General features: G+C 47.6%; 1 protein-coding gene across 2 annotated transcripts in view; it reads left to right on the forward strand.

Annotated features, from left to right (window-relative positions):
- The window catches only part of LOC121530650 (methylcytosine dioxygenase TET3-like), a 55419-nt gene that overhangs the window by 696 nt on the left and 29819 nt on the right, over positions 1-24904 (forward strand). Inside the window, exons 2-3 of one of the 2 annotated variants that reach the window (XM_045226834.1) lie at positions 137-196; positions 20900-23855. In XM_045226834.1, the coding sequence (XP_045082769.1) occupies positions 20948-23855 (2908 nt within the window). In that variant the 5' untranslated portion in view covers positions 137-196; positions 20900-20947. Of the gene's footprint in view, positions 1-136; positions 197-11065; positions 13584-20899; positions 23856-24904 lie in introns of those variants that run through there. The other variant, XM_041835774.2, reaches the window with a different exon arrangement.

Here is a 24904-nt window from a genome sequence, read left to right on the forward strand (position 1 = left end):
AGTCGTGTGGATTGACACCTCTTTAAAAAGGCTCATCATATTATTCTATTGATTGTTATTCTCCCCCCCTCTCTCTCTCTCTCCCTCCCGCCTCTCTCTCCCTCTCTCTGTCTACCTGTTTTGAATGGCTGGAAAGGTGGGACATATTGAGGACAACAGTAAAGCCTGGTCTGTAAAGCCCAGTCTGGCAACAGAGGTAAGAGAAATACTCCACCTGGGGCAGATAGAGACAGAGCTGGTGGGTGTCATATCTGGTGTATTTCTTTGTTATTAGTGTGATTGGAGAGCTTCAGTCCTTGTGTTCCTACGAGGGGGGGCTGCAGCTTTTTTACTGTGTGCACACATGTTTATGCATCCTATTAGTGAGCTTTACGCTAGCCCCTGATCTACAAACAGACAGACATACAGTAAATAGACATCCACTGTCGTCAATGTCGTGCCCATGGCATCTGTCTGTTGGCGCTCGCGCCGGTGACCATGTTTGGTTTGTGTTCAGAGTTGTCTGAGCTCTGTGTCATAGAGGAGAGGTGTTTAAAGCCAGGCGTTTAAACAGACACATACTGTAGCGCAGTGTGTAGTTAGTTCGTTATCTTCCCCTTCTAGCTTGTTGCATGGCTGCTAGCGCTCAGGCTTTAACTGGTGGCTGTGTTGTGTGCTAGGTTGTTGTGATTAAGTGGCTGGCGGCAAGGCTGGGTCGGGTTTTAAAGCGTCCCGGGCTGGGTGGCGATTGGCGGCAGAGTCAGGCATGTGCTGAGAGAGGCGGCCAGCGAGAGGAGGAGGAGAGGAGGAGGAACCGTACGTTCAGGTTCAGAAGCCAGGGGGCAGGCCCTCCTCTCAGAGTTCTGAAGTCAGCCGAGCTAAAAGTTAGTGGGTCACACAGACATGCATGCGCATGTGTTTGTCTGGCAGAGTGTGTGTGTAGTAACCTGTAGCACGTGGCCTCTAAGCGCTGGCGGGCTGCTGTTCCCTGGTCTACCAAGTCGTGGCACGCTTGTGTGTTTATATACCGAGTGAATCTCTGTGCTACTGTTTCAGACAGAAGATTCTGTCAATGCTGTCACTGAACTGGCAGTCTGTTTATAACAGGAGACTGGCATAGCTGATCAATGTCCAATGTTCCGACACGTGTCTGTTTTTGGCGCATTCTCTCATTGTAAGATTGGTTGTCAATGTTGTGTTTTCACATGTTGATGATCAGTTGAATAACTCAGTATAGTCGCTTTATTTTGGGCAGAATTTAGTTGTAGGCTTTTCTTGTTGAGCTAACTGTCTTCACGGTTTCAGTTATACATGTTCGGACAGTCAGAGAAGTGGTTGTCATGTTAGTTTTGACCTCAGTGAACTTCCGCAGGTTTACTGATAGGCTACATACTTCTTATCAGCTAAGGCTCTTGACCACCATCTGTTGTTGTCATGATTAAAGAGATAGTTCACCCAAATTACAAAATGACCAATTGGTTTCCTTACCCTATAAGCAGTCTATATACAAGGTATGACAGCAATCCGTGCTTGGGTTTATTTTATTTGGCAGTGTCTGGCACTGTTTCCAAATGCTAACATTTTAACATTTGTGGCACAATTTCCATTCAAGTCATGGGGCCATTATTAGCATTTTTCGCGCATCATGTTCAAATCATCTATAAGAGACTTTGGTGAGCTTCCCAATCAATTTGAGATACTTTTGGATGATTTGGACATGATGTGCGAAAAATCCAAATATGGGTCCCATGACTTGAATGGGATTTGTGCCACAAATGCTAAAACGTAATTCTGGAAAATAGTCAAGGCTGGCTCACACCATCCATACAAACATCCGCCTGTTGAATAATCACTTCAGCATACTCTATAAAAATCTAGTTTTCACTCTTTAATTCTACATTGGATATACATACAACATACAAATATATACAATAAATACAATGTATACATTTTCAGTTCTAGAAGGGTTATACTGGTTTTTGTAGTAGGGTTCTAACCCTTTGTAGTAGCTGTTCAGGAAATGCTAGAGCAATGTGAGTTACCACAGATTGCGCTGGCGTGATTTCTCTTCTCTTCAAACGCAGTATTTCCTTTTCATTCATCAAATGTGCACCTGCACCATGTGCGAATACACGTAGACTGTTAACCGGAAAGGTAGATGGAACAAAGACATTAATTAGTCATTGTGTTTCTGACTACAGATGGAAAGTACAGTGCTAGCAGGTTTGGTTTAACCATGTAGTGTTCCATATGTTGTGTTGTGGAATCCCCTCCCTTGATTAGAAAGGGTTAGCCGTGACCTAGTTTTTGTGGCAACAGTGAGTGGCAGATGACATCATCACTGTCATTTTAGCTCAGGCCCTCCCTCTAGGATGGTCATGTGATGAGATGGGTCGTGTGTGTGTGTGTGCCGGGGAGCGGTGTGTAGGTATAGTATTTACAGGAAGCGTGTGGTGTTTCAGGATAGCTATTCCATTCAACTTGTTTTCTTAGACCTATCACTGTCAACTGATGACTGTTGCCAAATAGGTCATCGACTGTTTGTTCGATTGAGGAGGTGGAGTTTTGAAAACAGTGCCCACATGTAGAGGAATTGAACTCAAATGGAGCCGATTGTTGAAAGTGATTGAACAAGTGTCAGAGCTTTAAATTAAGAATCACAATGCACTTGTGTTCTGTAGAAGACAGCTCACAAGTTCTTAGGAACGTATCTGTAGAGCACGAAGAACTATTATTCCTTTTGGTTACATTTCCATTGGTTACGTCAGATATTCATTAATTATCAATAAAACCTGTATGAATACCACTTGAAATCAAGTGTCTGTCACCCCATAATACTCACCAACCAAGATGTGCATGAAACATATTGAGCCTCAGTGGGAACCTAAATGACATTTTGATTAATGTTCTGTATTCACCAACTCATTCTCCTCCCCTGATGCAGACTATAGGAACCACTCAAATGTCAAGAAAGGATTGACTATCATCAGCAGCCCTGTTGTCATGTTTCTGCTCTAATTAATGCTCTATAATGGACACTCCTCCCAGTGGTGTCTCTTCCCCCTCATCGGTCCAGTCTGTGGGGCTGACTGAGGACCCATGGCTTGGCCTAAGTCCTGGCATGGATTGTTTACGGTGCCCTGTATGGTGTAGCATGGTTGTAGTGTTGTGGCTTTCGCCCGTGCCGACCGGCGTCTGGTTTCTCCTGGTGGACAGAATGGCTGAGGGCCAGTGCTGCCTGCCGCAGTTAATGAAAAATGAATGGAGGAGGAGGAGGAGAAGAAGGAGGAGGAGGAGGAGGAGGAGGAGGAGGAGGAGGAGGAGGAGGAGGAGGAGGAGGCGGAGGAGGAGGAGGTGGTTGTGTCATGTCTTTAACTCTCACCTCTCTGATGGCTACTCTCCCTCTGCGACTGGGAACCAACCGTGTGTGTACAGTACTGTAATGAATCTAGCCAATCCACAACCCTTCTCCTGCCAAACCATGACTACACATGTCACAATTTAGAACTTATCCCTGTAGCTTTGTTTTGGGTTTTCACTCCAATACCATGATACAGTATTGGAGTCATGTCTGGTGTGTTGCAGCTCCAAAGTGACATGTCTATTGTTCATGATTCTATGGAAACTATTTAAACACATGGATACAATCTGCTAGGCTACAAGCTTGGTATAGACGATACGATATGGCCTCAAGTGGTTTGAAAACGTTAGATATTTTACAACAAACGTCATGGTTATTGGATATGTATGGTATGTAGTGGTTGATGTAAAGCATGACACAGAGCACAGGGATGGATGGTGTGGTCTCAAGTGGTGCTACAGGCAAGGCGAGCGCTGGCCCTTTAAAACGGGCTACGCCTGACTTGAACATATGGGGAGCTAATCTTAGCCCGACTCCTGGGAGAGACAAGGCTGGCAACACGCCACTGTGCAGGGGCTGGGAAAGGTTCTCTCTCTATTCTTTCCCTTTAACTCCCTCTCTGTATATTTATATTTATATATCTCTCTAGCTCTCTCTCTCGCTCTAGCTCTCTCGCTCTCTCCTCTCTCGCTCACTCGCTCTCTCTCTCTCTCTCTCTAGCTCTCTACTCCCTCCTCTCTCTCAATTCAATTTCCTTTTAAGGGCTTTATAGATCATAGATAATAAACAAAAGTGAAATAAACAATACATTTTTTTACAGTAAACATTACACTCACAAAAGTTCCAAAAGAATAAAGACATTTCAAATGTAATATTATGTGCAAATAGTTAAAGTACAAAAAGGAAAATAAATAAACATAAATATGGGTTGTATTTACAATGGTGTTTGTTCTTCACTGGTTGCCCTTTTCTTGTGGCAACAGCTCACTTATCTTGCACACTGTGATGGCACAACTCTCTCTCCCTCCTCTCGCTAGCTCTCTCTCTCCCTCCTCTCTCTCTCCCTCCTCTCTCTCTCTCTAGCTCCCTCTCCCGTCACTCTCTCTCTCTAGCTCTACTTCCACCTCTCTCTCGCTCTCTCTCTCTCTAGCTCTACTCCCTCCTCTCTCTCCCTCTTTCTCTCTCTCTCTCTCTCTCTCTCTCTCTACTCCCTCCTCTCTCTCTAGCTCTACTCCCTCCTCTCTCTCTCTATAGCTCTACTTCCTCCTCTCTCTCTCCCTCCTCTCTTTCTAGCTCCCTCTCCCTTCACTCTCTCTCTCTAGCTCTACTTCCTCCTCTCTCTCGCTCTCTCTCTCTCTCTCTAGCTCTACTTCCACCTCTCTCTCGCTCTCTCTCTCTCTCTCTCTCTCTCTCTAGCTCTACTCCCTCCTCTCTCTCGCTCTTTCTCTCTCTCTCTCTACTTCCTCCTCTCTCTCTAGCTCTACTCCCTCATCTCTCTCTCTATAGCTCTACTCCCTCCTCTCTCTCTCCCTCCTCTCTCTCTCTAGCTCCCTCTCCCTTCACTCTCTCTCTCTAGCTCTACTTCCTCCTCTCTCTCGCTCTCTCTCTCTCTAGCTCTACTCCCCTCTCTCTCTCTCTCTCTCTCTCTCTCTCTCTCTCTCTCTCTCTCTCTCTCTCTCTCTCTCTCTCTCTCTCTCTCTCTCTCTCTCTCTCTGTAGCTATCCTCTTGGTGTTATGTTGTTGCACCGTAGTTGTATTATGTTCTAATATTTTCCCTCAGTGTACTGCTGTAGTCTACTGTTTGTTGTCTGTCTGTCTTTGATACATGGGTCTTGGTCAGATTCATACCCAAAGTAATCCAACTGAAAGTAATCCTACTGAAAGTATTCCAACTGAAAGTTTGTGCTATTGTGGGATTTAAACTTTATGACTTCATCTAACTACAGTGACATCATCTGCTATCCATTCCACTGTTTGTCAAATACAGTATTTGAACCATTTGTAAGGGTATTATTTCCTCCTTTTTTTCACTACTTTAAACCCTTTCACCCTTTCTTCCCCCCATCTCTCTACCCTCTTCCCTCCACCCATTTCTTGCCTCTTCATATTTCCCTCTATTTTCCTTTCAGTCCCAAGTCTTTACTACAAAGACCACTCTTTTAAAAACACTATTCCTTCTTCACTTTCCTCCCCCTCTCTTGGTGCTGGATTGTTTTTGGTGGCTCCACGCTGGCCTATTCCCCTCTCCTTCCTCCTTCCTCCTCTCTCCCTTTCTCTTTGTGAGGAGTGGTGGAGTGGAGTGGGGCAGGCAGGCAGCCCTCTCCCTCCCAGCTGGGCTGTGTGTGTGCATGCTGACTTGCACATGCCTCGTGTCAGGAAGGGCAGAGTCAGGTGGAGACCCTACACCGCCAGCATACACCTCTCTGTCCCTCTCTGTGTCCCTCTCTGTCCTTTCCTGCCCCTCTGTCCCTCTCTGTGTCCCTCTCTGTCCCTCTCTGTCCCTTCCTGTCCCTCTCTGTGTCCCTCTCTGTTCATATCTGTCCCTTCCTGTCCCTCTCTGTCCCTTCCTGTCCCTCTCTGTGTCCCTCTCTGTCCCTTCCTGTCACTCTCTGTGTCCCTCTCTGGCCCTTCCTGTCCCTCTCTGTCCCTCTCTGTCCCTTCCTGTCCCTCTCTGTGTCCCTCTCTGTCCCTTCCTGTCCCTCTCTGTGTCCCTATGTGTCCCTTCCTGTCCCTCTCTGTCCCTTCCTGTCCCTCTCTGTCCCTTCCTGTCCCTCTCTGTGTCCCTCTCTGTCCCTTTCTGTCCCTCTCTGTGTCCCTCTCTGTCCCTTCCTGTCCCTCTCTGTGTCCCTCTCTGTCCCTTCCTGTCCCTCTCTGTCCCTTCCTGTCCCTCTCTGTGTCCCTTTCTGTCCCTCTCTGTGTCCCTCTCTGTCCCTTCCTGTCCCTCTCTGTGTCCCTCTCTGTCCCTTCCTGTCCCTCTCTGTGTCCCTCTCTGTCCCTTTCTGTCCCTCTCTGTGTCCCTCTGTGTCCCTTCCTGTCCCTCTCTGTCCCTTCCTGTCCCTCTCTGTGCCCCTCTCTGTCCCTTTCTGTCCCTCTCTGTGTCCCTCTGTGTCCCTTCCTGTCCCTCTCTGTCCCTTCCTGTCCCTCTCTGTGTCCCTCACTGTCCCTTCCTGTCCCTCTCTGTGTCCCTCTCTGTCCCTTTCTGTCCCTCTCTGTGTCCCTCTGTGTCCCTTCCTGTCCCTCTCTGTGTCCCTCTCTGTCCCTGTCCCTCTTTGTCCCTCTCTGTCCCTTCCTGTCCCTCTCTGTGTCCCTCTCTGTCCCTTCCTGTCCCTCTCTGTGTCCCTCTCTGTCCCTTCCTGTCCCTCTCTGTCCCTCTCTGTCCCTTCCTGTCCCTCTCTGTCCCTTCCTGTCCCTCTCTGTGTCTCTCTCTGTCCCTTTCTGTCCCTCTCTGTGTCCCTCTCTGTCCCTTCCTGTCCCTCTCTGTGTCCCTCTCTGTCCCTTCCTGTCCCTCTCTGTGTCCCTCTCTGTCCCTTCGTGTCCCTCTCTGTGTCCCTCTCTGTCCCTTCCCAGAGCAGAGGAGAAGCCCACAAGTCAGGGACAACACAGAGGAGAGGACAGAGTGAAAAAGAAAGGAAGGGAGAGAGAAAGACAGAGAGGAATAGTAAAATCCCTGGCAGAGAGAGAGAAATTAAAACAAAGGAAGGAAAAACAGAGAGAACGAGTGAGCAGAAAGATGGATGAGGATAGATTCTCAGATATTTTTGTTATTCTGTTTTCTATGCTACACTTTCAGTCCCACTCAGCATTCATCCTCACCAATGCACCCACTGACCCTCTGTCATTGTATGTGTGTGAGTGAGATCACAATCCAATGTGTTACACAAGCCAGCCAGCCAGCCAGCCTGTACTCACTCTAAGGATTCACTCTTCTGTGTACAGATGGAGGAACAATCCTCTAAATGTGCCTTTGCGTGTGTTCCCCTGTTTGTGTGACCCTTAGTGTGTTTTCCTGTGTGTGTTTGTCTGCCTGTGTGCTTATGCGTGTCTCTGTGTGTGTGTGTGTGTGTGTCACATGGAGCATGTGTGTCAGAACAGATGACCTTGATGGCATGAGGCTGGAGGGGAGGAGGGTGTCTAATGTGGTAATGTGGGTCGGGGGGATGGGGAGATGGAGGGATGACGTCAGGGACTGACAGGAAGACATTAGGGTGGGGGTTGGACCCTGCTCTGTCAGGAACGCAGAGCAATGATCTGATTTGGTTGTCTGGACTGTGTCATCTATTGATGGCCTAGGCTGTGTTACTCCTTAGAAGATATGCATTGTATACTGCATAGACCTCTGCTGTTAGAGAAGATGGGACCTAAATTTAAGACAAGGTGGTTGTTCTGACACAAGCCTCCCTACACATGAGGGGAGAGGGTTGAGTGTGGTTACTTCTTCCGCTAGGCCTACCTGATGTCTTACACTCGCCATTTCTTCTACACTCTACTCTATACCCTGTAGAAATAAATCATACACTCTGTTTGTCATGTTTTGTCTTTTTCATCCTTGATATTCACCCAACACCTATGTCTTGATCAGTGGAGGCTGGTGGGAGGAGCTATAGGAGGACAGGCTCATTGTAATGGCTGGAATGGAATAAATGGAACCGTATCAAACACATCAAACATATGGAAACCACATTTGACTCCGTTCTATTTATTCCATTCATGCCATTACAATGAGCCTGTCCTCCTATATCTCCTCCCACCAGCCTCCACTGGTCTTGATAAAGTAGGTGCATACATGTGTTGGGGTGTGTGTTTTCTTTTATTTTCAGTGTGGGTGAATGGTTGGATGAGAAGATGAGTCAGACTTGTAGTCATGGTAAAAATGTGAACACAACACACGGCCCCAGCTGCACTTCTGTATTCTGTCATCACTCCTACAAGGCCAATGCTCTGCTTTGTGTGTGTGTGTGTCTGTGTGTGTGTGTGTGTGTGTGTGTGTGTGTGTGTGTGTGTGTGCGTGTGCGTGTGTGGAAGAGAGGGAGATGGAGAGAGACAGAGATGGAGGCATGGAGGAGTTGAGATGTTGAATCACACCTCCTGATGATGGTCTGACTAAGATTATTTCATTTCTGAGATACCGCATACCACGCACCTCATGTTCAAATAGAGTACTCCTACCGTACGTGTTGAATTGTCCTTCTGTTTTTTGAATCATCACATTCGTCAGTTTATCATTTGTTGCTATGGAACTACCCTGTATTGTTTTGAGAGCAGAGCACTCACTTTTCTACTTTCTGTTAAGTCCTTGAAAGTCGTCTATGTGCTAGTTGTGTGCTTTGTGGTTAGAGAGTAAACAATGTTGTTATGTCTGTTAGGGGTTTGGGTGTACACAGAGTGCCTTCAGAAAGTATTCATACCCTGTGACTTATTCCAAATTTTGTTGTGTTACAGCCTGAATTCAAAATGGATTAAATTGATATTTTTTCTCACCCATCTAATACTATGCATGCCAGTCTCTCTTGGCTAAGAGTTAAGGAAATAAATTCTTGTTTTTATAAGAAACTCCAAATTGATTGCATAGTCAACTTACACACAACACTGACACACACACTTACCCCACCTGACATGCCACCAGGGGTCTTTTCACAGTACTCAGGTCCAGAACAAATTCAAGGAAACGTACAGTATTATACAGAGCCATGAGTGCATGCAGCAAACCTGGTTTCATAAAATACACATCCCGGCACAACGCCTCTCTCCCATGTGACCTACTTATTGTGTGCATGTACTGACATGTATGTGTAACTGATAGATGCACACACACTGCATGTTCATGTTTTTAAATGTATGTCAATTGTAAAGTATTTTGTCTGTAATGTATTTTTTGTTATGTGTCAGACACCAGTAAGACTAGCTGTCGCCATTGGCGTTGGCTAATGGGGATCCTAATAAATCAAAAATAATCTACACACAATACCCCATAATGACAAAGTGAAAACATGTTTTTAGAAAAATGTTCAAATTTAATGAAATACAGAAATATCTCATTTACATAAGTATTCACACCCCTGAGTCAATAATTTATAGAATAACCTTTTGCAGCGATTACAGCTGTGAGTCTTTCTGGGTAAGTAGGATAAAATAAAAAATTAAATAAATAAAGTCTCTAAGAACTTTCCACACCTAGATTGTGCAGACATTTGAGCTGGATTTTTTTTAAATATTTTTTTTACAAACATTTATAACATTTACACTTTGACATTATGGGGTATTGTGTGTAGGCCAATGACAAAAAAATCAAAATTTTAAACATTTTAAATTCAGGCTGTAACACAACAAAATGTGGAAAAAGTCAAGGGGCGTGAATACTTTCTGAAGGCACTGTAAACTGTTGTGACTGTCTGTGGCAGATTGGGATTAGAGTACACATGATAGTAAGGGGTTTGTCTGAAGGAGTTCAAAGTGCACATGACAGTTGTGTCTGCAGGTGGTTGAGACATAGGGAAAGTTTTGTCTGGTGTATTGTTGAGGAGATCACAGAACAATAGTTTCAGTAAAATTGACTCCTTTTGGTTTGATACTGTAAATATGATTATAGATGGTTAAAATATATGGCTGTTTAGATTTAAGATAAAATAATATTTTAACTGTATTATTTACATTTAACTTTGAAAACAGTGGATGTTAGTTTATCCCCATCCTACACATAAAGGGCTGGATTACTGGACACCAGTAGCGGTGCGTGGGTAAAATCACTGGGGAAGCTGGAGGGGAGGAGTGTGTCACTTTTTGGGAGCCTGGTTTCCCTTGGCACCCATGAATACACACCACTGCCGGACACAGATTAAGCCTAGTCTTGGACTAGAAACAAACTCAATGGAGATTCTTTAATCTGTGTCCGGAAAACAGCCCTTTATGGGTCCACAATACAGTCCGGACATGGCCGTCAACTTTGATGTGACTCTGATGTACTGAGGTGACTACCAGGGCCTATAGGAATCATCAGGGAGGTGATGGTCTTGACACACTAGATAAGTGGGTCTGTTGTCTGAGGTATGATGGGGCTGCTGGTCTGCTCTTCCCAGGCGGTCTATCACAAAACAGTAGCACTAGCCTAAAACTACCTCAGCGTTACCATAACATAGCCTTTTTCTGGATAGGATTTTATTTGTATGAAAGTCGATTATTTTTGCTTAATTTTTTTGGAAAGAAATTGAATTTAAAAAAACTGTACAGTTCTGACAAGAGTATTGGAGTGTAGTCTGCTACTAGTAGATGCATCTACTGTATAGTGGACAACTAGATGCTTAAAAGTATCAGGATTATTTCACTGAACTCCAACTTTTTTCTATGGTTTTTGAACTCTCTATGTGACATAGCGAGAACAGCCTTTTAGAAATAGATTTGGCTAATCAAATTCATATAGTGAATTCATATTCATGTTGTATTCAGGTGTGAAATAATGTAGCATTTATGGTTCTAAAAACTGGTGAGTGGTACGCGGTTGTACACAGTTTGCTTATTTTTTTGTTTTACATACACTCTTGTTGGCTTTGAGCAGATTAGGGTTTTATTCTAGAGAATGGATAGGGTTAAGTTTGCTCTAAGCGCAAGAAATGCTGTGTCACTGTACTGGGGGAGAGAGCGAGCGCTAGTCAGGAGGGTGAATGAATGAGAGTGTGTGTGTGATGAGGGAAGGGGGGTCTACACACTGTGTCATATGACACATCTGCCCAGCCTGTGCGAGGCGAGTGGGCAGGGTGGGAGCGAGGTTGTGAGATTCTGATGATGTAACAGCTATGTCATAACTAGCTCTCACGCCCACCCGCCCTCTCTCTCTCTCATTGGTGCTTCCTGGACATGTGACATAACAAACTTCCCTTTACTACTAGGCACCGGCTTGGGTTGTGCAGTTTTTGTCTTTGAGTTGTGTGTGTGCCAGGCAGCGCTGGTGGAGGACTGTGTGAGCAACAGGGCCAGAGAGTGAAAGCCTCAGAAAGGCTTGGAGTGACACTGACTGTGATGAACCTAGAGCGAAGGAAGGCAAAGGAAGGGACAGAAACCGAACTAGAGAGAGAGAAAGCAGGAGCGAAAAAAGAGAGCGAAAGTGAGCGTGAAAGAGAGAGATCGAGAGAGAGGTTACTCAAGTTAATCCAGCCAATGCGCAGCGCAGAGCGCACATGCTCAGTGAGTGATAATAAGAGAACGATACTGCGCAGGAGCCAACAAGGATCTCATCTGCATGGAGGAGAGAAGAGACGTCAGCCATGTTTTTTTCCCTCTTCTTCCATGAATCTGATTCCAAACTTCCAGCAGCGCTGCTGAAGGAGAGAGTGAGGACAGAGAGAAGAGAAGGAGCAGAGAAGGGCGGTCAGAACGGTAGCATGAACAAGTGGAGCGAGCCAGCGATGATGGTGCTAAAGCTGAGCAATGGTGAGGGGATAACGTTGGAAGAACGTTGGAGGGACAGAGTGAGACTGAAAGACCAACCGACCAATTGGGAGGAGAGGGAAAGCAGCCACGCCATGGAGAAGGAGAGACACCGGAATCATTTCTGTCCTCTTTGGTGCAAATGATGTTGCTGTTTGTCGATGTCTCTAGTAGCACCATATCGCTATGGACGGTCTCTGTCAAGCGACAAGCCGCTCGATCGCTGCTCCTTCTCTATCTCTGTTCCTTCTTCCTTCTCTTATCCATGGTTTCTTCTTGCTAGAGCCGAAGTCACATGAATAAGACAACTTACTAGGTTGTTAACTGTGTGTGAGTGTTGCATTTCTGTAGCTCAACATCTCTCCTTACTCTCTCCTCTATGTTCCTCTCTTCTCTACTGTGTCTCTGGCTTCCTTTATCCCTGTGGTCAGTATGTTACCAAACTGTCGTCGACCGCTGCTTGTCCAGTTCCCCAGCCTCTAGTCCTCTAGTCTTTATCCCTCAATCATATTAAATCCTTCTCTGTTCTCTTCCTCTTTCACGTGTATGAATCAGGAAATTATAGGCATTAGAAACGTTTGAATGTAAAACGTATTGGCACCTTTTAAAGTCATCTCAAGCCATCGCTATCCTCTGGTTTTTAGGAGACTCGCTATGCTTTGTCTCGCCTTCACAAGTCCCAGACTGCTGCTCTTCCCCCCGGTTTTACCTCACAATGAGCGACACATCAGCGGGCGGCGAAGGTAACAGACCTGTAGAGAAATAAATAAATAGTTATTATTAACATAGTTGTGGTAAAAGACAGAGAAACAAACAGAGAGATCGTCATCGGCTTTGTGGTCGGCCAATGGACTATGACAGAAACAGACCTAAAGATGGAAGTACAGCTTTTCTCGCAGGAGAAAGAGGAGTCTGAATCGATCAGATTCAAACCACCTACAGAGATTTTTATGTTGTTTTTCTTTAGTTTTTCCATTTTCCTGTTGATGTCCAGTGAGCGCTGCTGAGATTGGCGTTCGCCTGCGTCTAGCGGCTTCCATCACTCCTCCACGCTCAAAAAACGCTCCGCTCTCAGATATCCAAATTATTAGACGTTACCAGATAGACTAAAACATATAACATTATGTTTTACGAAACACACTGTTATGTATTCAAAGTGTTAGTTTTCAATAAGGATTTGTGTGGGAGAGAGAGCGAAAGAGAGCGAGCTTTGCCTGGTAACAGCTCTGCTGCAATGTGCTGCTGTTTCTAGGGCTGCCACTAGCGTCCATCCCCCAGCTCTCTTGCTCTCTCTCTCTCTCTCTCTCTCTCTCGCCGCTCGCTGCACACTCCTCCATTCCCTCTTACGTGCCCACTGTGCCTCAGAAAATGGCCTCTCGCTCTGCACACACAGAAGAGAGAGGGGGAGGAGAAGGAGAAAGAGACTGACTGAGCGAGAGGGAGAGGAGCGGAGGGAGAGAGAGTGAGAGAGAGAGAGGGGAAGGTGGGGGCTGCAAGGAGAACCAGACTTTGAGCGTAAGATAAAGAAAAGGGATATTGAAAAGGGAAGGGAGGAGCAGAGAGAGATAATGAGAGAGGAAAAGGGAGAGAACCGAAAGCGACGGCCGTAAGAAGAGACAGAGCGCGAGCGTGCGTTGGTTGGGGGAGGTGTGTGTGTGCGCGCGTGTCGGCGCTTGTGTGACTGTGTGCCGCACTGACTAGTAAAAAAAGCCTCCACCAGATTGCTAGTGGCTCCTGTCCTAGCACCACTATTCCATGCTCCTCTTTAGCTCTTCTCCCCTCTTCTGTGTTTCTCCACTACGACTGTCAGGACGTCTAGACCCATGTAAGTACTGTAGCTGTGTGGGGCTCTCCACTCTTTGCTGTTTTTTTTTCTCATGGTTCCTCCTTCACGTTTTCTCGGCGAGAGACAAGGCAGGAAAGGAAAGGCAGGGGAGGGAGTGGGGTTGGGGTGGGAGAAGGAGGGAGGGAGTGGGGTTGGGGTGGGAGAAGGAGGGAGGGAGTGAGGTTGGGGTGGGAGAAGGAGGGAGGGACTGGGGCTGGGGTGGGAGAAGGAGGGAGGGAGTGGGGTTGGGGTGGGAGAAGGAGGGAGGGAGTGGGGTTGTGGGTGGGAGAAGGAGGGAGGGAGTGGGGTTGGGGTGGGAGAAGGAGGGAGGGAGTGGGGTTGGGGGTGGGAGAAGGAGGGAGGGAGTGGGGTTGGGGGTGGGAGAAGGAGGGAGGGAGTGGGGTTGGGGGGTGGGAGAAGGAGGGAGGGAGTGGGGTTGTGGGTGGGAGAAGGAGGGAGGGAGTGGGGTTGGGGGTGGGAGAAGGAGGGAGGGAGTGGGGTTGTGGGTGGGAGAAGGAGGGAGGGAGTGGGGTTGGGGGTGGGAGAAGGAGAAGGAGGGAGGGGGGTGTTGTGTGTCTAAATGTGTGGATTTATGTTCAGCTGTCTACTCCCAGGCTTTATGCCCACCTCCCCCCAAACCTCTTGTCTCCCCTCCCTCCTTTTCTGCTTTGTGCTGTCAACCTTGAGGGCATCTGTTCTGGTCTGGTGGGGTGGGGATGGACTTGTAGTGGTAACGTTGCATGATAAAGGCTTGCTTGTTTAGCCTTGATGTCTGTTTCTTGTTTGAAGGGACTAGTCTCAGTGACTATGGTGTCTTACAGGTTAGGCAGTCTCTTCTGGTTTGGCGTGTTGATGTTTTGGAATGGAAGCGCCGTGTGTGTGTGTTGTGTGTGTGTGACTGAGTGTCCTGGCAGGAGAGAGTAGGCTCTGGCATGCTGTAAATCGTTTTCGGAGCACGTGGTCTGCACTGTCAGAAGCACCGTGATAGGTGCCCGCAGGTGTGAGCGTGCCACGGTGTGTATAGTGCAGTGTGTATAGCACGGCGGCTATGAAGAGTGAGAAGGTATTCGTGACAGTCTCATTTGGCTAAATATACACTATATATACAAAAGTATGTGGACACCCCTTAAAATGTGTGGATTCGGCTATTTCAGCCACACCCGTTGCTGACAGGTGTATAAAGTCATGCAATCTCCATAGACAAACATTGGCAGTATAATGGCCTTACTGAAGAGCTCAGTGACTTTCAGCGTGGCACCGTCATAGGATGCCACCTTTCCAACAAGTCAGTTCGTCAAATTCTGCCCTGTTAGAGCTGCCCCGGCCAACTGTAAGTGCTGTTATTGCGGCTCAGCCGCGAAGTGGTAGGCCACACAAGCTCACAGAACGGGACCGCCGTGTGCTGAAGTGCGTAGTGTGTAAAAATCGTCTGTCCTCGGTTGCAACACTCACTACCGAGTTCCAAACTGCCTCTGGAAGCAACGTCAGCACAATAACTGTTCGCCAGGAGCTTCATGAAATGGGGTTCCATGGCCGAGCAGCCGAGCACAAGCCTAAGATCACCATGCGCAATGCTAAGCGTCGGCTGGAGTAGTGTAAAGCTCGCAGCCATTGGACTCTGGAGCAGTGGAAACGCGTTTTCTGAAGTGATGAATCATGCTTCACCATCTGGCAGTCCGACGGACGAATCTGGGTTTGGCAGATGCCAGGAGAACGCTACCTGCCCGAATACATAATGCCAACTGTAAAGTTTGGGGGAGGAGGAATAATGGTCTAGGGCTGTTTTTCATGGTTCAGGCCCCTTAGTTCCAGTGAAGGCAAATCTTAACACTACAGCATACAATGACATTCTAGACGATTCTGTGCTTCCAACTTTGTGGCAAAAGTTTGGGGAAGGCCCTTTCCTGTTTCAGCAAGACAATGCCCCCGTGCACAAAGCGAGGTCCATACAGAAATGGTTTGTCGAGATCGGTGTGGAAGAACTTGACTGGCATGCACAGAGCCCTGACCTCAACCCCATTGAACACCTTTGGGATGAACTGGATCGCCGACTGCGAGCCAGGCCTAATCGCCCAACATCAGTGCCCGACCTCACTAATGCTCTTGTGGCTGAATGGAAGCAAGTCCCTGCAGCAATGTTCCAACATCTAGTGGGAAGCCTTCCCAGAAGAGTGGAGGCTGTTATAGCAACAAAGGGGGGAACAACTCCATATTAATGCCCATGATTTTGGAATGAGATGTTCGACGAGCAGGTGTCCACATACTTTTGGTCATGTAGCATATCTCGGAAGTCCCAGTTGACCGGTTATGAGAACTGTCATTATGGTTTGTGCCGGGGGTGCGAAGCAACGATAAAATTGCTATTGTATGGTTTATGTGTTTAAGAGAGAAAAAGAGTGTCAGTGTATCAACTGTGTGAGAAAAAAAAGAGGAAAAGAGAGCAGCAACAGCAATGTGACTGACTGTGGGATGTTGGGTTGTGCATTTTAGTGACCACGCTATTTCAACAGACTGCAGTTATCCAAACTGTTGTTAGTCACAACTCCGTCTCAGTTCAGCCTGATGAGCACAGTCTGCGATAGGGCAACGTGGGGCCTCTCACGTATCGCCGGCTGGCTGTCCAAACCCCCCCACCCCTTCTGGGACACCCATCAGACACCCAGCACAGAAGGTGAATTCAAAGGGCCTGAGCAAGTGGCCCGTCCAATAATTAGACACTTCAAAAGGCTAATTTAAATATATTAAAACCACGGGAAAAGCAGGATGTCTTTCTACTTCAGTTGTCAACCAACTATAGGAACTACAAACGAGAGCTGTGTTCTCACTGTGAACATACTGTAGATATGATCAAGTCTGCATTGTAAACCGACTAGCATTGTACACAGACCTGTTGGGTCATAACTCAAACAACAAACCGGTCTAGTTCTTCTCTTCTAGACTGTATATTTTTTTTCATGGTGTAGCCTACCTTTATGTGTACCTGTATGAGTGTGTACAGTAAACTGTGTGTGTGTGTGTGTGTGTGCGTGTGTGTGTGTGCATGCATGCGTGTGTAGTATGTGTGTGTGTACATTATTATGACTGTGTGTAATCCTCATAGAGCTCTGTCTGTCTGTCTGTCTGAGTTGACAAGGCTTCAGGCTTTATCAATGTCTGTCTGTCTGTCTGTCTGGAGAATAGGGCAGGGCTTGCCTATCACCTGCTATAGCCTCAATGTCACTGCCCTGCCTGCTCTGGCAGGTCCATTAGATAGTGCCATGTTGAAGACTTCCTTATTTAGTTTAGGCTATTGTAGATGTAGAACTTTTAGAATAGGACTTGAAGATGTTCAGAGGCAAAGACAAAATGTTAAATGTATTATTTGGTTATTTGGATATTCAGTGTGTCATAGATTTGTGTCTCTGTGTAGAAGTGGTTGAACATATATTTTTAAGTAATTACAGTGCATTCGGAAAGTATTCAGACCCCTTGACTTTTTCCACATTTTGTTAAGTTACAGCCTTATACTAAAAGCAATTTTAAAAAATCTCAGCAATCTACACACAATATACCACAATGACAAAGTGAAAACAGGTTTTTAGAAAACAGAAATATCTTATTTACATAAGTATTAAGACCCTTTGCTATGAGACTCGAAATTGAGCTGAGGTGCATCCAGTTTTCCATTGATCATCCTTGAGATGTTTCTACAACTTGATTGGAGTCCACCTGTGGTAAATTCCATTGGTTGGATATGATTTGGAAAGGCACACACCTGTCTATATAAGGTCCCATAGTTGACAGTGCATGTCAGAGCAAAAACCAAGCCATGATGTCGAAGGAATTGTCTGTAGAGCTCCGAGACAGGATTGTGTCGGGGCACAGATCTGGCGAAGGGTACTGAATAATTTCAGAATGCACTGCACATGTACTCTGTGTTTGTCCTTAGATTGTCTTTGTTTGCTATGCCTCTTCAAACACAGTAAGTCATAGTGGATCTTCTTCATACCTGTGTTATCCCTGTCTTCTACACAATGCTGACAGAAAGGTTGCATTCCCCTGCTCAGACGCTGCATGCATCAACCAATGGTTGCGTGCCACGTCATCGACTGACAGATTGCTATAACATATGACGTCATTAGCTGATACGTAAAATACCTATTCAGGCGTTGTAAGATCTGGCAGGCGTCAGCAACGCCTGGGCAGAGGAACGCGCCCAAAGTCTCATACTGCTCCAAACAGGAAGTTACATAAAACTACATAGAATAGATCACCTTCCTTGTTTGTATGTCAGATGCTTGTCATTTTGATATCCATTTAAAGGGATACTTCGGGATTCTGGCAATGAGGCCCTTTATCTACTTCCTCAGAGTCAGATGAACCCGTGGATACCATTTACAGTGGGGAAAAAAAATATTTAGTCAGCCACCAATTGTGCAAGTTCTCCCACTTAAAAAGATGAGAGTGGCCTGTAATTTTCATCATAGGTACACGTCAACTATGACAGACAAAATGAGATTTTTTTTCTCCAGAAAATCACATTGTAGGATTTTTTATGAATTTATTTGCAAATTATGGTGGAAAATAAGTATTTGGTCAATAACAAAAGTTTCTCAATACTTTGTTATATACCCTTTGTTGGCAATGACACAGGTCAAATGTTTTCTGTAAGTCTTTACAAGGTTTTCACACAATGTTGCTGGTATTTTGGCCCATTCCTCCATGCAGATCTCGTCTAGAGCAGTGATGTTTTGGGGCTGTCGCTGGGCAACACGGACTTTCAACTCCCTCCAAAGATTTTCTATGGGGTTGAGATCTGGAGACTGGCTAGGCCACTCCAGGACCTTGAAATGCTTCTTACGAAGCCACTCCTTCGTTGCCCGGGCGGTGTGTTTGGGATCATTGTCATGCTGAAAGACCCAGCCACGTTTCATCTTCAATGCCCTTGCTGATGGAAGGAGGTTTTCACTCAAAATCTCACGATACATGGCCCCATTCATTCTTTCCTTTACACGGATCAGTCGTCCTGGTCCCTTTGCAGAAAAACAGCCCCAAAGCATGATGTTTCCACCCCCATGCTTCACAGTAGGTATGGTGTTCTTTGGATGCAACTCAGCATTCTTTGTCCTCCAAACACGACGAGTTTAGTTTTTACCAAAAAGTTATATTTTGGTTTCATCTGACCATATGACATTCTCCCAATCCTCTTCTGGATCATCCAAATGCACTCTAGCAAACTTCAGACGGGCCTGGACATGTACTGGCTTAAGCAGGGGGACACGTCTGGCACTGCAGGATTTGAGTCCCTGGCGGCGTAGTGTGTTACTGATGGTAGGCTTTGTTACTTTGGTCCCAGCTCTCTGCAGGTCATTCACTAGGTCCCCCCCGTGTGGTTCTGGGATTTTTGCTCACCGTTCTTGTGATCATTTTGACCCCCACGGGGTGAGATCTTGCGTGGAGCCCCAGATCGAGGGAGATTATCAGTGGTCTTGTATGTCTTCCATTTCCTAATAATTGCTCCCACAGTTGATTTCTTCAAACCAAGCTGCTTACCTATTGCAGATTCAGTCTTCCCAGCCTGGTGCAGGTCTACAATTTTGTTTCTGGTGTCCTTTGACAGCTCTTTGGTCTTGGCCATAGTGGAGTTTGGAGTGTGACTGTTTGAGGTTGTGGACAGGTGTCTTTTATACTGATAACAAGTTCAAACAGGTGCCATTAATACAGGTAACGAGTGGAGGACAGAGGAGCCTCTTAAAGAAGAAGTTACAGGTCTGTGAGAGCCAGAAATCTTGCTTGTTTGTAGGTGACCAAATACTTATTTTCCACCATAATTTGCAAATAAATTCATTAAAAATCCTATAATGTGATTTTCTGGATATTTTTTTCTCAATTTGTCTGTCATAGTTGACGTGTACCTATGATGAAAATTACAGGCCTCTCTCATCTTTTTAAGTGGGAGAACTTGCACAATTGGTGGCTGACTAAATACTTTTTTCCCCCACTGTATATGTCTCTTTGTCCAGTATGAAGAAAGTTAGAGGTAGTTTCGTGAACTAATGTTAACTAGGGTTAGCGCAATGACTGGAAGTCTATGGGTATCTGCTAGCATGCAAATGGTATCCACGAGTTCATCTGACTCTGGGGAAGTAGATTAAGGGCCTCATTGCCAAAATCCGGAAGTATCCCTTTAACTGTGCTTATGCAGGTTTGAAACACTGCAAATACATGATTCAAGCCCAGATCTGTAGCATTTCTTTAAAAGTCAGTGTCGCGTTGAGAAGGCTGTTTGCAGCAATATACACTGAATATACCCAACATTAGGAATACCTTCCTAATATTGAGTGGATTTAACAAGTTACATCAATAAGGGATCATACCTTTCACCTGGATTCACCTGGTCAGTCTATGTCATGGAAAGAGCAGGTGTTCTTAATGTTTTCTACACTCAGTGTAGAGTGTTTTGACAACAGCACTGCTTTGGTTGCACTGTCAAAATTTCACTTTTAGTTTTCCCCTCCAAAATCATCAGCCAGACCAGATCCTCTCCATAGTGTTGCAGCATTCTTCTGCAGGTCTAGTAAACAGTGATGTCATCACAGCTAATGTATTGGATGAGCAGGTTCAACCATCAGATGAGATAATCAGCACTATGCTCTATCTCTAATGGACTCTAATCGAAGGCTGTAGCTACTATCATCTTATTAAACACACTTGTGAAATGGAATCAAGAATGTAACCATATACTAACAATAGCTATGATTTGATCTTTGCTCTCTAGATCCTTCACACATTTGTATTGCATTTGTTGAGCCATCCTGCATTGATTGAGTGTGTCTAGTCTTACCTCATGGTGATATGACAGACAGGTGTTGAATGCAGCAGTCTTGTAGAGGTACAGTAGATACAGTAGACAGACAGACAGACAGACAGACAGACAGACAGACAGACAGACAGAGAGAGAGAGAGAGAGAGAGAGAGAGAGAGAGAGAGAGAGAGAGAGAGAGAGAGAGAGAGAGAGAGAGAGAGAGAGAGAGAGAGAGAGAGAGAGAGAGATCCCAGACCAAGTCCTATGAAATGAGGAATGGTTTCTAGCCAGTGCCCTGTCATAATCATTATGATCTGTCGATTTGTCCATTCTCTGTGAATGCTTTGTTTGAGTATAATGTTATATTAAGATGATCAACTGAAGAAACTAGTTGTAAACATGTTTAAACTATATATTTTTTTGTATATTGATTGCTATTGTTTATTCCATCTTGATGCACAGTTCCTATTTAGTTTTCCTGGTTCCTTATCCCTAACCTCTCTAACCTGTGTCCTCTCATTCTCTCACTCAGACTGTTTCGGACGCTCGTTCAGTGGATGGCCCCAGAAGAGGAGGCCAGATGGAAACTGGGTCACATGACCGCCTCGGGCAAGGCGGTTCACTGAGCCTGGAACCGACCAATGGGGTGAGCCAGCATCCCAGGGACACCCATGAGGAGGGTGGAGCTGGCCTGGAGCCCCAGAGGGAGCCCCAGCGGTCAAGGAGTGTTTCCCCAGGACAGGGCTGGGTACATGGGCACAGCAAAGCCACCCAACCCCATCAGCAGCAGCCCTGCAATGGCTGGAGCAGTAGTGGTAGGACTCCTGGGAAGCCTGTCCATGAGGCAGACATGGAGGATGCACGCAACCTGGTAGCCTTCTCAGCCAGCGTGAGTGTGGGCTCCCTGCCCCCCTCAGGTCATCCCGAGCCCCAGTCCCACACCACTCAGCTGTATGAGAAGTTCAACCAGGAGATGGGCACTGGTGAGGGGGCTGCGGCTCAAGCCAGGATCCAAGCCCCAGAAGGAGGAAACCAGGATAGCCCCCCAGAGGACCTGAACACCCTGCAGAATGCCCTGAGCCAGGCACGGCATGGCCAGAAACCCCCCAACTGTGACTGTGATGGGCCAGACTGCCCAGACTACCTGGAGTGGCTGGAGAAGAGGATCAAACAGACAGGGGCAGGGGAGGAGCGGGACAACAATATGCCCTGCTCCAAGATGACCGCTGACAAGTCGCCTCATAAACAGCCCCCACACTCACAGCAGTCCCCCCACCCCCATCCTCACCCCCAACCCCATGTCAATGGAGGTAACCCTCTCTACTGTCCACCCCTACACCCACACCAACAAGGCCAAAACCCAGCCCCTATCCCCTGCTGCCCTCAGGTCCTCTCCATCGCCAAGGAGAAGAACGTCAGTCTGCAGACGGCTATTGCAATCGAGGCCCTGACCCAGCTGTCTGCAACTGTCCCCCAGACCGTGGTCCCTCCTGCCCAGACCTCCTCCCCCAGCCACCCTCAACACCCCCCCCAACAACCCTCTCCACACCTCCAGCACGGCACCCGCCTGGTCCCCTCCTCCCCCGACCCCCTCTCCTCTTTGTCCTCCTCGCATTCACAATCCGTCCCTCCTGGAATATACCCCCAGCCCCAGCAGAGCCCCGTGTCGTGGGAGCAGCAGCACAGACCCCAGTCACAGGGCCATCCGGCCCATGCCTCCCCTCTCCCGTCCTCCACTTCGCCCTTCCCCAGGCAGCCCCAGGCAGGCAGCCCCCGGCCTCACCCCCAGCAGTGGCAGCAGCAGCAGGGCCCTGGGGGATCCCAAGAGCAGAGGAACCAGTGGATGAACTCAGATTCCCAGCAGCCTCGTTTTGCCCCTCCGTCCAGTGACCACAGCGCTGGCGACCCCATGTCCAAGCTCAAACAGCTACTGGGGGACTCCAGTGGAAAATACATAAACGGCCCCTTCAAGTTGCCCGTCCCACACCACCACATCAAGCAGGAACCAGGGATGCCTTGGGTCAAGCAGGAGGTAGACTCCAGGGAGTACCAGAGCTCTGCCTGCGCCTCCATGGAGGGCTGCTATGGCCTGATGAATGGCCAGCAGCAGCCTAGGTACCCTGGTCCACCTCTCTCCCTGGGCAGTGCAGCCATCCACCAATCCACCCAGACAGCTCTGCAGCAGCACCTTCACCACAAGAGGAACCTCTTCTCCAACCCTCCTGGCATCCCAGGCCTCTGCCCTCTGCGGCCTGCCAAGGCCTGCCAGAACCTCCGCAAGTGGTGGCCCCAAAAGATGGGCCCCGAGAGCCACCCCATCCCCTTGGCCATCAAGCAGGAGCCCAAGGAGACCAAGAGGAGGAAGAGCACAGCGGGGATATCTCCGGTCCTCAAGCAGCACCCAGTGGGTGGGATGCTGCTCCAGCCAGGCCCCAAACCCAAGACGATAGTGATCAAGAAGACCAAGCAGAAGGCCTCCCTGCCAACCTTCCTGCCTCACAGACAGATCTCCATACAGAAACTGTCTCCCCTCACCATGACCGGAGCCCTGCCTCTGGCCAGCGCCCACCCAGGTTCTCTCCATCTCCCTACCTTCCCCCTCCTCAGTAACCCCACTCAGGCAGCCGCAGGCCTCCCTTCCCCGGCCCAATCTCAGGTATCCATTTTAAACTCTTCTATTGCACCCTCTGTCGCTGCTTCTGCCTTGTCTGTAAACACTCCAGACGTCTCAACCCCTCAGCCTCTCACTGTAGCCCTGGACGTCCCGGCAAGCTCAGGGGAGGCCAGCGCCACACAGACCTCCGCCCCTCAGACCTCCACCACCTCACAGTCCATACCAGGCCTCAGTTCCCTGGACCCCAAGTTCGAGGAGCTGATCTGCCAGTTCGAGGCAGAGTTCGGGGACAGCTCATCCTCGGCCCCAGAGCCCTACCCTCCTCAGATCCAGAGCCAGCCCCAGGACCAGGACCCCTCAGCCTCAGCCCAGCACGTGGTGACAGCGTCTCAGCCCAACGTTAACTCAGGACAAGCCAGGCCCCCATCACCATCCAGCGCTACCATCACCCAGTCCTCCAGCCCTCCTCCTTTAGCTCCTACCACAGCCCCATCAACAGACCAGGACATGGAGGTGGACAAGGAGAAGGAGTTAGGGGGTGTGAGTGAAGCAACCTCCACCTCCACTATACAGCCCTCCACTGAGAGCCCCATGGAGGATAAGCGTGAGGGGACCAAGCTGCCTCTCTCCCCGTCCCCACTGCCCAAACGCATGAAGATCGAGACCAATGGGAACGTAGCTGTCCTCTCCACCACTGGATTATTCTCTGATGGGGGCGAGGACGACACCCCCACTAAGGACGGCTTCCCCCTTAACCCCTCCCTAAAAGGCTTCCTGGAGTCGCCACTAAGCTACCTGGACATGCCCACTAAGAGCCTGCTAGACACGCCCGCCAAGGACCTCCAGGCTGAGTTCCCCACCTGCGACTGTGTCGGTGAGTGGTGTGTGTCTGTGTTTGTATTGAACAGTTTAAATGTAGCTACATTTCGACCACTGTTGGCCCCCAGAGTTACACATGGCTTTACACTCCCAGTGAGTGGGCTTGGGCTGCACACAAATGTTTTTGGTATATTTGGTATATAATAAAAGTATCTAGTATAGAAACTCATTTAAAATACTGTTACTAAACCAATAACTAGCCTACTGATTTTTCTGCACTCGTTATGTCTAGGGGTCTTAGGCCTAGCTACATGGTCTTGATGTGTGCGTTAATGTGGTCCAGGGCCTGCTCTGTCTCTCTTGACCTCTTGATCGGCCAGTCCATGCGGATTATTGTTGGTTCAGATGGTGACAAAAATAAACATACAAAACTGAAAACGACAAACAGGTATGCCCAAACTAAAGATTCAAAGCAAACGAAAGGCCTAATGGCAACCAAAACCAGCAACCTCACGGCTCTCCAAGCTGGTACTCTGACTGAGGACCTTAACATTTAGCCTACAGCCGCGGCCCTGTGGAAATCTAATTAACATAATAAAACATTCCCCATCAAAATCTGTCTGTTTAAACTAGAGATATCTGGTATATCTTTTTGCATGGGTTGCGTCTCAATCCACCGCATCTGCCGATATCGCCCCTCCGCATCTGCGGTGAATGGTGGCAGAGCTAGTGCGGTGTTTGTCAGACCATTAGACAAATCCCGAAAATCAGTCTTCTCACGAAAACGTCTATAGCGTCCGAACGGTTTGGCCTACACTAATATGATGCCTCTGTGGTAAACTGAGACTCTCATGAACAAAATTGGGTTCTACGTTTTGCTCTACGTTGCCCACAAGCCTCACAAGACTCTTCTGAAAGTCCCCGGTACCAGTTTAACAAATGTATGGAGGTACACTACATGACCAAAAGTATATGTACACCTGCCCGTCGAACATCTCATTCCAAAATCACGGGTATTAATATGGAGATGTTCCCCCCTTTGCTGCTATAACAGCCTCCTCTCTTCTGGGAAGGCTTTCCACTAGATGTTGGAACATTGCTGCA

Source organism: Coregonus clupeaformis, chromosome 18 (genome assembly GCF_020615455.1).
Source record: "Coregonus clupeaformis isolate EN_2021a chromosome 18, ASM2061545v1, whole genome shotgun sequence".
Taxonomy (NCBI): domain Eukaryota; kingdom Metazoa; phylum Chordata; class Actinopteri; order Salmoniformes; family Salmonidae; genus Coregonus; species Coregonus clupeaformis.